This window comes from Amphimedon queenslandica, unplaced genomic scaffold, assembly GCF_000090795.2.
Source record: "Amphimedon queenslandica unplaced genomic scaffold, v1.1 AMPQUscaffold_13418, whole genome shotgun sequence".
NCBI classification, from domain to species: Eukaryota; Metazoa; Porifera; class Demospongiae; order Haplosclerida; family Niphatidae; genus Amphimedon; species Amphimedon queenslandica.
Window position 1 is genome coordinate 146,695 of NW_003546346.1, and position 15,189 is coordinate 161,883.

The 15,189-nt window shown below is 35.4% G+C and overlaps 1 protein-coding gene and 1 long non-coding RNA gene across 2 annotated transcripts; one reads left to right on the forward strand and one right to left on the reverse strand.

Moving 5' to 3' along the window:
* The first annotated feature begins 126 nt into the window (after positions 1 to 126).
* LOC100635564 (SWI/SNF-related matrix-associated actin-dependent regulator of chromatin subfamily B member 1-A-like) lies at positions 127 to 6,440 on the forward strand. The gene is made up of 5 exons (XM_019996213.1): positions 127 to 759; positions 3,292 to 3,419; positions 5,456 to 5,622; positions 5,860 to 6,050; positions 6,192 to 6,440. The coding sequence occupies exons 1-5, from the start codon at positions 236 to 238 to the stop codon at positions 6,355 to 6,357; spliced, it is 1,176 nt and encodes a 391-aa protein (XP_019851772.1). The 5' UTR covers positions 127 to 235; the 3' UTR covers positions 6,358 to 6,440.
* On the reverse strand, positions 6,408 to 6,987 carry LOC100636452 (uncharacterized). Its single transcript, XR_002184788.1, has 2 exons — positions 6,763 to 6,987; positions 6,408 to 6,540 (listed from the first exon to the last, which is right to left on the reverse strand). It is a non-coding gene; the product is annotated as an uncharacterized LOC100636452 (long non-coding RNA).
* Positions 6,988 to 15,189: the final 8,202 nt, after the last annotated feature.

The following is a 15,189-nucleotide window of genomic DNA, read 5'->3' on the forward strand; positions in this document are numbered from 1 at the left end:
TGCTTAAAAATAATTGTGCCCGCGCCCTAAATTGAAATCACGTGACGCGACCATAACTAACGCCCCACCCACCCACAAACTATCGATCAAGTAATGACGTCAAGTATCAAAACCACGCCTAAGTTGCGTAACAAAATGGCGGGAGTCAGTCTTTGAATTTTACGCCGAATTTTACCCTTAATTTTACTTCAAAATTTCCTCTTTATTCCTCTCTTAAAGACTTATACATTTAATTATGGCAGCACAGCACGAATTATGCAAGACCCTAAAGACGTACGGTCCTAAGCCTAAATCCTTTAAACTGGAGGATGGTGAGGAGTACATGCTTGGATCAGAAGTTGGTAATTACCTTCGTCTCTTTCGTGGTGACCTCTACAAGAAGTATCCTTCGCTCTATCGTAGAAAAATGACAGCTGAGGAAAGACGTGTAGCAAGCGAACAGATCGGCTACTCACATTGTAATATCAGCAGTAATGTCATGATGGTAAAGGTCTCCGAAGTTGAGGAACTCCTTTCGGGCTCTGAAGCTAAGTATCGGACAGCAGCAGGTTTTGAAGGGACGTATATGCCATCAATTGAGCGGAGTCTCTCACAGCCTTCGTCTTTTTCTGCTCAAGGTTCCGTGAGTAGTCGTAACTCAAAGAAGACTTGGATATCGTCAATTCCTAATTATTCCTTTCATCTTGATCCGGTTCCTAGTGCAACTTCTACTGCTCATCATAAACTCGTTGAGAGGAAACCTAAGAGTTCTCCAACTTTGTAAGTCACCCACATCAACCAACCACTCAATAATTGCATAAATGAATTTAATATCACTACGCATACATTTATTTAATGTTTTCAACTAAAACAATGCACCTGCCATAGTACATGTGTTGTTTATGATGTTATTGTAATACATGTACCTTATAGCGGTTTTTTTCGAGGATAACAAATTTTATGGATTATTTAAGATTTACGAAATTAAATTCCTTGAAAATCAATTTAATATGGTATAGACCACTGGAAGTGAAAATTGTTTGTGTAGGAAGATTAGAGATTTTTACGGCTTTAAGGTGTGGTTTAGGATGAAATAAATCCCGGCCACCATTTTGGTTGGCAACTTTCAATGGAGAACAAACAGGCAGACATAAAAACAAACCTGTATTAAGAATTCTGGAGCAAATTTGACCAAATCCTTTTCAGGAGAAGCTTAAAGGCAGCTGTTCTTATAACAAGCACTTTTTAGCTATTGATAGAGCTACAGCAGGTAAGTGTGCATTTTCTTTGTGCCTCCAATTATGAGGTGTGAGTGGATACCATATGCAAAATTAATGAAATTCATATCTTTTCTAATTCTCACTTCAGTGGTCTACCGTATAGCAGGTAATTTTCAGTGGTTGAAAATTTCGACTGAAACCAGAAATGACTTTACATGTAGAATAAAAAATCGTTGGTTTTATTTTTGACTAGACAAAAACAATTGATCTCATGTCTTCATTAGCATCTGTAGGACTGATAGCATTGGAAAGAGGTCCCCTAGTCCTGTTGGGTCTGGAAGAGATTCTTTAGAAGGTGAACACCGTTTTCAAGGCCATCCATGCTTGTTATCATGTTATTAATAATTTATTATGGTCACGCCTATCTTTAGAATTAATTTTTATCAGAATTAATTTTCGTTTAGAATTAATAGCAGCACTAGTCAAAAATTACCCGCTATACGGTATAAGATGGCAGAAAACTGGAATTTTATGAAAATTATTTTCACGAACCTCTGGATACAGGTAATTCGCAAAAATTATGATCCTCAAAAGCAGACATAGGGTCAAGCACTTGGTGTATACCTTTTCAATATAATTTATCTGCTTTGTACTTGTATTTAATTACTTTTACAAATTACAAAAGTGCTTCTAAGCACAGTAAAAATTGCATGTGAATAGTGTACATGCACATTAGTCATTAGTGGTGCACAGTCCAGTAAATGTTTAGTAGCACTCTGTGTGATTGTGTGTTAGCGTAATGGCATCACCATTAGTGGTATTATCACCAGTCACTCCAGAGCTCCCTGCTGTTTTCATTCATTGTGACCGATTCAGAGTTAATGTGTATTTGATGCGGTAGTCAAAGTGCATGTAGCCATGTACATGTACAATGAACAACTAAATTTTTTTACACTAAGTAAATATAATGTATCTAATACTTATTAATGTACTTAAGCACTCTGGAGAATGCCTGTTCTTGTACTTAATCACTTACTGTATGTTGAAGCTAGGGATTGTGTTTGTGCTGGTACTCCTAACACATTTAAATGCTTGTGTTTGTGTTTAAGTACCATTCCTAGTGCTTGACCCCATGTCTGCTCAAAAAAACTGCTATATGGTCGGGATGTACATGTATTTGCGGCTGCAATTATTTGCAGTCATAAAAATTCAATTAAAAACCATGGAAACCGAGGTGTTATTTTAATTGAAAATGGCGTGATATTGAAGGAAAGCACTTTGCTGCAGTGTTCTTGAGCTGTTGTTCTTCTTGTGTTACTAAGCCTTGGTCTCTTTGTAGCTGCTTCTACCAGTTCTTTTCAGAACTACTGTCTCGCCGCATGTTGGTACTCTCCACCCATTCTAGTTAGTGTTTATTAATTTGGGTGTGGTTTATTATCACCAGCACGCGGACCAGCAACAGTTTGCAGCAAAGAGGCTGAAAGAGCTCTGAGTCATTTGTCATTTGGCTGTTTACAGGTATTTCTTGGCACTAGTACAATAAATTATTGTATATCCTGAAATATTGGCAACAGTTATGTTTACCAAAATTTAGCATCTGGAGGATTTTATATCGATAATTTAGCAGCCACTTGTCACGTCATCAAACATCCTTGTGTGATGGTAGATTTTATATTGGCAGCATCTCCAATTTGATGAATTCACCAATATTAATTCTTTGCCAAAATTTTTAGCTCTACGGTATATATACATGTACATGTACTCAAACCTGTCTATTCCGGACACCTTGGGACCTAATAAAACTGTCCTGATTACAGAGGTGTCCTTATTTTAGAGTGTCCACAATAGCAGGTTTGACTGTACATGTACATGTACATGCATGTGTATGAGCATGCATTATTAATTCATTAGCTTTTACGTAAATACTGAAAAATTTTGTGTAATGTAATTATGACCATGCAATAACCTTGCTAAGTGCATGACTACACATGTACGTGTACATGTACAATGTATGTGTGATACGTACTGTTCATGCCACCTCTGCACATACTGAAGTATAATGTTTATTATTATTATTATTATTATCCTGTAGTTATGATGACAAAAACCCAGCTGCACTCTATGAGGCTGCTGCTATACAAGAAGTACTAGTCCCCATTAGACTTGATATTGATATTGAGGGACAAAAATTACGTGATACCTTTACTTGGAATAAGAGTGGTGAGTTGTTGCTAGATATTTAAATTGTATGTGTATTTTAAAAATCTATTTTAAACTAATGATACAACCCATACAGAAAAACCAAGGTTGTAGCATGATTGTGGCAACCTTGTAACAAGTTGGTTGTCACTAGGTTGCCACTACCTATAGTCACAACCTTGTAAAAACCTTGGATTTGGCATGTTTTTTGGCTTGTAATAACCTTGTCACAACCTTCTCACAATGTACTATGAATTTAATAGAATAACCATAATCTGAAAGACTATCAACACATAAGTATTATTGAATTCCCAATCCCATATAGTTTCAAATGAATAGATACTTTTAATGTACATAATAGTTATAGCACAGTAAAGAGTGCTGTATTGGCTGTCGAAACTCCACCTCGAGTGCCATTATCAGCCATACAGCACTCTTTACTGTGCTATAATTAATTTATGGGATATAGTGGGCACATCAAAGGCGTCCGCCAAATACACTCCTAGAGAAGTTTTCTCGAGTCTTCAAGGTTGAGACAAAGCCAGCACAAACATTTAAAAGCTCGCAAGACAATTTTCTTTGCCGCATAACACGGACTTGGCTGCTGCCTGACGATCAATATAAGAACATCTCTGGGCACTAAAAGACAGCAAAATGCCGACAATGGTCGTAAAGGAGTGTTGTGAGTCTGTTCCGCAATAGGTAGAGCAGTTTCATTTCTTCTCTGGTCACAAAGAACTTCTCACCCAGTACTAAGCCAACCAACTGACACTAACTTCCGGTGCTGTACTAGTGCTGTATGCAATATAACGGAACAGGCAGTGCCTTTGATGCGCCCACGTAGTATACTATAAATGTAGCTAATGTATAAAGATGCTGATGTACATGTATATTAATGTGATCATTATTGACTTGTATAAGTGCTGGTCAATGGTCCCTAGGCCTATGGTAGCAATAGCTTCATATCATCGTGGGGCGCACTTAATGAAACCTCAGTTTCCTGTCAACCTTCGGGCAACCTTGTCACAAGGTTGTTATGTTTCTTACATGTTAGTCACAACTTTATCACTTTTTGTTACTAGGCTGCCACAACTTTGCAAGGTTGTGACCCAGTTGTAACAACCTTGGAATTTCTATGTGTAAATAGGTTTTTACATTATTACATTTTACATTACATTGATGTGTTTAAAAGCCTTTTTTTCTTAAAAATGGCTACAATATTTTACTGGCACATACAATGTACATATGTATTGTTTGATGCCCATTTGCTATGCAGAAAGTTGGAGGTATTTTCCACAAATTTGCTTCAAAAACCTTTAAATTTCGACTGAACTTTTGTCTAATTGTCAGGGAAAGTTGTGTGCCTACATGTGCATCTACATGTAAATATACTGCCGTATATTTTACTCTCTGACAATTAGAGCAGTAAAAAAATAATGATTATGATGAATTTTTTTCAATTTTGGATAAAATAACAAAAATTACCTGACAAAATTTGACGCTATATTGTACGGTAGTAATGGCTACTATAGATATTTCTGATGATAAACTGATATGTGTATAGTTTTAATTTAGACTTTTTACATGTACTGTAGTTATTGGTGCTGAATCGGTTACTTCATTTGTATTTAAGTTAAATAAAATGATTTTTGTGAGATATTACATGTACATATCGTTAGCTTTGGCTTTTAAGGCCTTTTCACACTGGCACAGTTTTCAAAGCGCTTTGATGCGCTTTGTTGATACAGCTGAAATAATGCGCATTGATCGTGTTCACAATAGCAGCTGAATTATGTATCATTTTGTGTTCTTGTTGCCATTGGTTTACATTGATCGAAGCGCATCGCTTCACATCAATCCACCTCTGGAGGTGAAGTGAGATTGATGCGCATTAATTGAAAACCACTCTAGTGTGAACACGATTAATGCGCATCAATGTGCATTACTTGTGCCAGTGTGAAAAGGCCTTTAAACTGAACTTGCTTACTCTGCAATTATTATTATTATTTGCATTTTTTTTCATAACTAACCATGCAGCTTCATTTCTTTCTATCCAGATCCACTGCTGTCTGTGGAGAACTTTGCTCAAGTTTTGTGTGAGGATCTAGAGCTGCCAACAAGCTCATTTGCTCCAGCAATCATTCAGTCCATCAAACAACAGATTGATAACTTCACCACTGATGTAATACCACAAGATGAAGAAGATAGAAGAGTCATCATTAAAGTTAGCTCTCTCTTACTACCTGGAACTTGAGCTGTTTTGCTTTTGCTGCTTAATAAACACATAGCTAGAATTGCTGTTATTGCACAGGTGTTTACTATGGAGCAATCAGCATTACTTAATTAAAATTCTGACATACCAACAGTGATTATAATGCTATGGTGTACATAAACAAACAACACTATGAAGGCTCTCTCTTTTCTTTCCCCTTTCCTCTCCCTTCCTCTTTCTTTCCTTCAGCTCAATATACAAGTAGGTAATATATCACTAGTAGATCAATTTGAATGGGATTTATCCAATCCACTTAATGTACCTGAGGAATTTGCAAGGAAACTATGCCAAGACTTGGGACTCGGAGGAGATTTTGCTACTGCTATTGCTTACAGCATACGAGGGCAACTAAGCTGGCATGCAAAGACATATGCATTTAAGTAAGGACTTTAACTACCACAAGTAATATAGGCTTTCAATTTTATGATGCATCCACATCAATTTGAACCTTATGTGTACAATCACTAAACACTTAATTCTCCCTTTCTTCTATTCCTCCTCCTCCTCTCTCTCTCTCTCAGTGAGTCTCCTCTTCCTCCCATTAAGTTTCCAGTACGCACTCTCTCTGATGCAGAGACATGGGGTCCATCAATCCAAATACTTACTGATGCAGAGATGGAAAAGAAAATGAGAGACCAAGACAGGAACACTAGAAGAATGAGGAGACAGGCTGGACCCAGTTGGTGACATTCAAACATACTCACTCTCTTCCTCTCTCTCTTTTACTCATTCATTTGATAAATCAATTTCCATTATTAACCGATGAAGCGTATTTACAGTGATTGTAGGTGAAGCTGGTTGGTAGTTTTTTGGTTTAAAGTTGATTGCTTATCATTGCTAGTCATCTTTGCTATCATCTTCAGGAACACACTAAACAAAAAGAGAGAAAGAGCACACATTTGATTTAATACACTGAGCAATCAAGAGTACTTGTAATGAGGCTATGATGTTTATTTTTACAAAAGTAGCTCAAATTTAGAAGACTACTTAATTTTGCAAATATTTACAATTTTTGAAACTTTACTTTTTTACCCAGCTAAAGTTTAACTCCATTTTACAGTACTTGTATAATCATTCAGCCCAATCACTTACCAGGTATTCTACAAAGCAAAGTTGTTTATCCTCAGTGACTATCATGAACTGCAATGAGAGGAAACCTCTTGTGTCCATCCTTAATGCTATCTTTGATGATGGACTAAGTGCCTTAGCTGAAGGCTTTCAGTAGTAATGCTAATGCAAGCTTGTCTCTGAAGTGAGAGGGAAGGAGAGAGAGACTAGGGAAATAGGAAGGAGAGATGTGAATAAGATAAAAACCAAAAAATAGGAAAGAGAAAGAGGAGCATGTCCCAAATAACGTACTTGTTCTTTTGAGTTGTTGTGCACTCAAATACAGTACTTCAACCATATCAGGCTCCTTAGGATAATCAAACAAAAAAAAATTAAGTTGAAAATAATTAAACTAATACAGTAGCAGTCATTCCTACCTGAGTGGTCCTTGTTGACAGTCTAAAATTTGGTTCTTCCTCTGATATGTAAATCTCAATAAATTCACTACTCAAATCCAACTCATTGAAAGTCTCCCTCATGCACTCTGACTGAATATTGAATGATAGTTACAAATAATGATGATGAATTATTATTTACTTTAATGATCACTTTATTGCAAACGTTTGCTGATACAAAATCAAAGTCAAGCATTTCATCAGCTTTTGATGTTTCAATCAGTGACCACTTCATTCTGGGAGAGAGAAATGATTGAATAGTGCAATTATATATGAACAGCTTCAGATGGTATATACATTTAGTTACCAATGGTGAATTCAAGTACCGTCTATCTGGAAACTTTTACTGTGATTCAAATTTTACTGGATTAGAATTTCACAAAAATTAGATTACCCATATAATTACATGCCACGTTCAATAATACATGACACAGTCTTATTTAGTAAAAATTAAGTCACAGCACAATTTTAAACCGCAAAAATTTCCTACCACACTAATTTCCTGATCTACGGTATTTTTAATTTTAAAAGTATTTTTGCAACCAAAAGTGCAAATTTGCTGTTATTTTCAGTTTCAAAAAATACTGTAAACCCAGCTCAACCTGCTATTGTATACTCATTTATTAACAGTTATCATTATCACCATTATTATAATTATCATTAATAATTTCAATGCATCACATTATGTACTTCACTTCAAAATTATTAAACTTCACACACTATATGTATCCATCATAGTACAGTCTCAAATACGTATGTATTTGCTTCATTACCAAAAATACATAAACATTCCTCATTAATGAGAAAATGATATTTAAAATTATGTCACATGCACACCAGGCCCTGTTTTATGTTTACACAGAATTGAATAAAAGCATTATGGAACAATAATGGAGCTTCAGACTCAATTCTTTAACATTGCGTTACTCAGCCTAAATATTAGTGTAGAGTCCTAATTATATATTGTAGTGACAGGCTTGAAAGAGTTATAAACTTTACAAAACAGTTTGCTTGTACAAACTTTGGTTGCTCCATTTTTGATAATTAATGTCTCATGTTCAGCAATGTAAATGTACTATTGTAGCTAGAGATCAGTACTAGCATCTAGAAAGAGAAAGGAAAGATGGTTGAAGAACAAGAAGAGTAGTACATTCATGATCAAAATTACTGGTGCTCAGCATGAGCTGACAGGCTTTCAGAGCAACTTTAAAAATCAGTAAAAATTAAATTGATTGGAATCAGCTAGAACATGTATAGCTCCTGATCAGACAAATCATGAAATGGAGTATTCTCCCCAAGCCATTTCCGAGAAAATACCTGTACTAGAGTACATGTACAACAATGCAGATTTTGGATCAACTTTATAAATTCATAAATTTTTAATCAAAATCAGCTCAAAATTTCTGCATATAACACTAAAACATGTACATGTACATTGTGTATCAGAAAACATTTTAAATCGAGAATTCTTTTGTAGTCATTTTAGACAAAATTTGCCCAGAAACCCTATACTATTGATTGGAATCATGGAATCAACGAAAATGATATGTATCAGAACAAATCATAAAAATTGAGATTTCTCCCCTAGCAATATTTGACAAAACAAATTTTCTATGCAACACAAGTACATGCAAATGTATCAGGAAAAATCATTAATTTTCTTCTGGCCATTTTTGATGAAGTTTGGCCAAAAATCCTGTACTGGGCCTTTGGCCCAATTTAGGAGCAACTTTAAAATTTCATAAAAATTAACATAAGTTACATGTCAGGTCAAACTTTCTATGTAACATCAGGAAAACATTAAAAATGGGGAAGAGTAATGTTTTAAGTGAACTGCCAACCTCGGCTATTAAATGATGAATATAGGATACTCTTTTCCTTCATCAGTGCTAAACTCTCTAGCACCATGAAGTGTGTGTGGTGGTTGATAATGCATTTGTTAGTCAATTTGGGTTGTACTATTAAGATGAGCTATAGCCACAGTAAATAGACTAAAATATAAAGTGGTACCACATATTGAGTCTTTCCTGAGCCAAAGGCTAAACCGAAGGTGGAAAAATTACTAACATTTTATGTTTTATAATTCTTCCTTGATGATCAGCATCCCCAGGCTCTTTGTCTACATGATCAGCATCTTCTTGCATTGCTGAAGTAGCTACACCATGCAACATTTGAATTAATTACATAATGTTTTTATACCATAATGTCCTCCTTGGAGCTCAGTCTGTTGAGTCTGGACCTTGGTCTGGTACAATATTTGTTTATCTGTTTTTATTTTTAGTTTTATTTTGATTGTTGTTTATCATCTTCACCTGCAGTTATCACATAATGAAATGTTATGATGCTCTAATTAAGAAGTTACTCAAGAAACAAGTTGAAGATGATTATCCTCTTTTACATGTCCCTGAATCACATCTAACTGTTGATCAACAAAGAAGAGCTATGGTACCAAGTTATGCTGTGCTAGTAGTGAATCAGTTGTTGATCAAAACCTTTAGTAGTTTTTGCTGCCACATACTTTTATTTATCTATTATCAATTGTTATTATTTATTTAATTTAGTGGTTTTACATTAGTCTCACTTAGTCCGACCATTCCCCAGCCTATACAGTCACATAGTCTAGGGAATGGTCTGGCTGTGCAAGACTACTTTGCATGTTATCACTATAAAATCTGATGCCATGAACATAAATGCTCACTATGGTAGAGGCAGCCATAAGGTTTCTGTCTATATCTTAATTTAAGAATACTAACATTGACTTCCTGGATAATTGAACTACCTTTCATGATGAGTAGCTCATGCATTAGCACTCATTAAAATATTGACATGAAATAATGAGTCAAGCCTGGGAAAAGAGTATATCCCAAGAAAAGCTTTGTTGAACAATAACATTCACTGGTAAATTTGAAATCACGAGCACTACTCCAGTGGGTGACATCATGTATAATCATAAAAAATGCCTCCCACAAGTCCATAGGCATAGCTTATTATATATTAGTGAATGGATTAGTTGGTCAGTACAAACAGTAGCTATGTCTCTCCTGTTAGTGGTTGTTCTCTTATGCTTCAATAGCTCCTGCAGTGTCTCCTCTGGTCAGTATTATGTGTCTGATGACTGCAGTTCAGTTACTCATAAACCTTGTAATCCTTTATCAGTGTATGCTGGGGATATGTCTCAATACAATAACAGCATCTTCTACTTCAATGGAACCAGTGACATTAATGATGATGTCAACATGGCTGCAGTAAGGAATGTTAATCTACATGGACTGGATCAGGCTTGTCTTATTGGTAACAGGAGTAGTGAAAGGTCTATTCTCATCTATAACAGCAATCATGTCATTATTTTCAATGTGTCAGTTTATAATATTGGAGTCATGGCTAGATCATCCAACAATATTACAATAACTAAATCTTTATTTCATGCAACAAAATCTGTCAAGGTATTGTTTCCTATAAAATTGAACAATGCTTTTGATATTAATGTATCTTTCTCAGTTTTCTATTATTATGATGTACATATTACATATGAACCTCTTCCAGCATGTAGCACTGAACTACCTCATTACTCACTAATAGTGACTAATGTTACATTATTTAATTACAGTCACTTAAGCGTAATTATTCATCATGGTACCTCATACAATCTATCAGCCATTTTTCATAACTATTTTAATATATTTTATAGTTTCTCTGTATTCGATTTGGATGATGGCCTTTGTTTGTTTTTTATTAAGAATGCATCATTTCAATCAGTACTTGATTCTGCCTTCCCCTTTCATATTATTCTTAGTGAAAACCTGAAATCAGTTGACTGCAAGTTTCCTGGGATCCAATTAGTTTCTACTTTTGTAATTGAGGACAGTCAATTTCATGATAATTGGTATGGACCTGTAATATTGAAAGATACATTCTTACCTAGAACACTTAGCAATCACTTTATTATTATTATTTTAAGTCGTGTTTGATAGCTAACAACACAGTTAGAGGCTTATTCATTGTTGAAAAATTCTTAGCATTGGTACAAATCAATATAACAGATACTGAACTTATTGGAAATGAAGCAAATGTGATAACAAACAGTAATGCTATTAGTTTCAGTAATGTTACTGTTGCTAACACTCGCTCAACAGGATTGTTACTTAGCTCTACATTAGTAACTATTGAAAATAAAGTAACATTTAGAAACAATACTGGAGTAGTTCAAGGAGGATTAGCAATAAATGGCTCATCACAACTGACATCATCATCATCAGCTAACTTGGAGTTTATTGATAACCATGCTTCTTATAAAGGTGGAGGGTTCTATGTTGAATGGTTATCAGGTAGTGGCATAATATTAGAGGCACCAAATATACGTCTTACATTAATAAATAATAGTGCTGGAATATTTGGTGATGATATATATAGATATACTACTCATGGAAGCAATCATTTCTACTTGACAAACCCAATCATTAACTCAACAGGTGATGTACGGAAAATTCAGTTCTGCAATTTTACTAATTTAAAAAATGCAAGTGACAAACAGATTTATCCAGGTCAGGCACTAAAGTTTCATATAGTTTTGCTTGGTTATGATTACTTTGGATCACTCAATGTCACTGATGGTACATTAGAAATACGTGATGGACTCACTCCAGACAGTGCTCATACAGTCGATCATGTATATGCTAGACCTAAGCCTAATACTATTTGTTCACTGATTGAATACAAACCAAACCATCATCCCAGTCATGTAAAACATGCCATGGTATTTTGTACTGACTCATTTGATCACATTTATTGGAATTATATTGTTAATGAATGTCCCATTGGTTTTAGTGTAGATACCCCACAAGGTAGATTTATCTGTGCTTGCAGTCAAAGTGTTTCAAGAGAGAATGTGACATGTAATATAACTAGTCTAAACATCACACACAATGGTCTACTGTGGATTGGAACATATGATACCAGTACATCTTTCAATGCTAATGCAACCAATCCTAATGCATGCATTATCAATGAGGACTGTCTCCTCTGTTGTTCTCCTAATCCTGTTACCTTCAAGTTGAATAATACTGATACTCAATGTGTGCATAATAGAGGACAGAGAATGTGTGGCTCATGTACAGAGGTATACAGTCTACTAATGGGATCAAACGAGTGTGGACAGTGTCATGATAATTACATGGTAGTAGCTTGGATTGCTCTGTTTGCAGTGATGGGTGTACTACTTGTGGTTCTACTGATTGCTCTCAATTTAACAGTATCAGTGGGTACACTCAATGGTCTATTGTTTTATGCTAACATTGTCAAGTTATACGAGCCAGTCTTTTCAAGGAAAGGAGTATTACCAGTCTTGAGTCAAGTCATATCATGGATTAACTTAGACTTTGAGTTTGAGATATGTTTTTACAATGGTATGGACAGTTATGCTAAACAATGGCTCCAGTTTGCTTTCCCTCTCTACCTGTGGATCATTATCTTTATCATCATACAATTGTGAAACTGTCCATTACCATTACCTTTAGAACCAATCCTTCTTACTGGAGTACTATCATTGCCAAATACCTGTGTAGGAGATATGGTAAGATATCAAGACTGATGGGGTCCCATGCTGTTCCTGTTCTATCTACACTCTTCCTTCTCTCATATACTAAACTAGTACGTACTATTGTTATTGTACTACACAAGCGTGAGGTAGCTCTTCACTGTACAGATGAGTCAGTAAGATCAGTTAGTTTATGGTATGAGGATCCTAATGTTGAATATGCTAAAGGGAAGCATGCTGGACTATTTGGATTTGCCCTATTGGCGTCTGTTGTTTTTGTCATACCATACACACTGTTCCTTCTACTTAATCATTTTTACAAGAAGTATCTTTCAAATTTTAAAATTTTTAGAAAATTTTGGAGTCGTTTTAAGCCTATTATTGATGCTTATAGTGGTCCAATGAAAGATGAGTATCGATTCTGGCCTGGTCTACTGCTAGTGGCTAGGATACCAATATTATTATCAGCTACTTTAGTTGACAGTTTTATTCAGTCACAGCACTTCCTATTGTCAATGCTATTGGTAGTGTTAGCTATTGTGCTATCATAGGGTTATTGTTTTGGTGGAGTTTACATAAAAAGAATGAACAATATTATTGAAGTTTGGTTCTTATTAAACTTGTGCATCATGGCTTCTTTATCTGTAGCCTTAAATGATGAGAGTGGAGTATTGATCTGGTACAATATTTGTTTATCTGTTTTTATTTTTAGTTTTATTTTGATTGTTATTTATCATCTTCACCTGCAGTTATCACATATGAAATGTTATGATGCTCTAATTAAGAAGTTATTCAAGAAACAGAATGAAGATGATGATTGTAAGAGATCCACCTGTGCCCCCCCTGGCTTACGCCAACTACAAGAATATTTTTAAGGTCATAAAACCAACGAACCCACCAGAAATGGTCGGGCACTTTTGTATCATTTTCAAAATCATGTGACACAAACAAGTTAAAACTAGTTATACATATGACACACACGTGACAACCACATGACATAGAGAGTTCCTAGTTAGATGGCAACCTGGGCAAGCCTGAGCAAGCCCAAGCTGTCATCCCCACATAAACCACAGTTGCACAAATTAGTCTAAGGTCAAACCACAATACATATACACCACTAATAATCAATAATACACATACAACTAATAATTCAAAATGATAATGATACACATATACAACCAATAAGTAGTAACACATACCTATATAATAAAGAATAATAACCAATAGTTTTTAATCCATCACAATGATCCTCTTTTAGATGTACATGTAACTGAATCACATCTAACCGTTGATCAACAAAGAAGAGCCATGGTACCAAGTTCTACTGATTATGTCAGACGAGAATCAGTTGTTGATTTATTTTAATATTTAGTAATTTCTTGCTGTCCACTTTTAATTACTCATGTTATTATTATTTCTAGTCTTAGAAACTATGATGTATTCCTCAGTATTATACATAAAAATTTTTGAACACACCGTTTTTAGCGCTCATATAGTGCACTAAAATGCCATTTGTGTATTTTAAAACATCAAATTCTTACAATTTTAACAATGATTAATACTAGAACGAAAAAACTTTTTAGTTAATTAGTGTAGGGTTGAGCTTCTGTTGCATTTGAATAAAATAAATTCTGTAGGGTTGCTGGTTTGAAAGTATAAAGTGAATTTAAACAAACGCCTGTAGGGTTGTATCACCATTAAAACACCAACATGTCAACCCTACACTGCAGGTATGAATGGCCTTTGCAGCACTGTTGAGTATTGCTATGATATCATTGGACATTTATACCTGCAGTGTAGGGTTGACATGTTGGTGTTTTAATCATAGTGGTGATGATACAACCCTAAACATTACCTGTAAATAATTATTAACAAGTAATAACATATTACCTGTTGATAGAATTAAGAATGTGAGAAGAGCTTGCCTCTAGAAGTTAGCTTTGGTTCTTAGTTACAGGCTGACAGCACTATCTCTCGTCTCTTTTATTGGTTGATGATTGGTTATTTAGCTTGTTAGGTGATATTTGCTCTGTTCAGACCCCGACCGTGAGGTCGGGGTCTGAATATGCATGCAGGTAATGGTCTCACAGACTAGAGAGTAAATGTTCTTTTCTCTCTCATAGACCAAGAGCTAGATTAAAATTATTTTAATTTTCTTTCAATAAAGTCAAGCCAAGCCACGTCGACAGGCTCATGCTTGCCCCCACAATGTTTACATTCACCTAGTTTCATTATATATTTATTACTCTGCATCTCATACAGTCTTGATACTGCTCCTCTCTCTCTCTGAGTGCGTCTCCTCTTTCTGCCATAAAGTTTCCAGTATGTACTCTCTCTGATGCAGAGACATGGGGTGCAGAGATGGAAAAGAAAATGAGAAACCAGGTCAGGAACACTAGAAGAATGAGGAGACAGGCTAGTCTCGCTAGCCAGACCATTCCCCAGCCTACAGTCATTGGGGTGGCCCAATGACTGTAGGCTGGG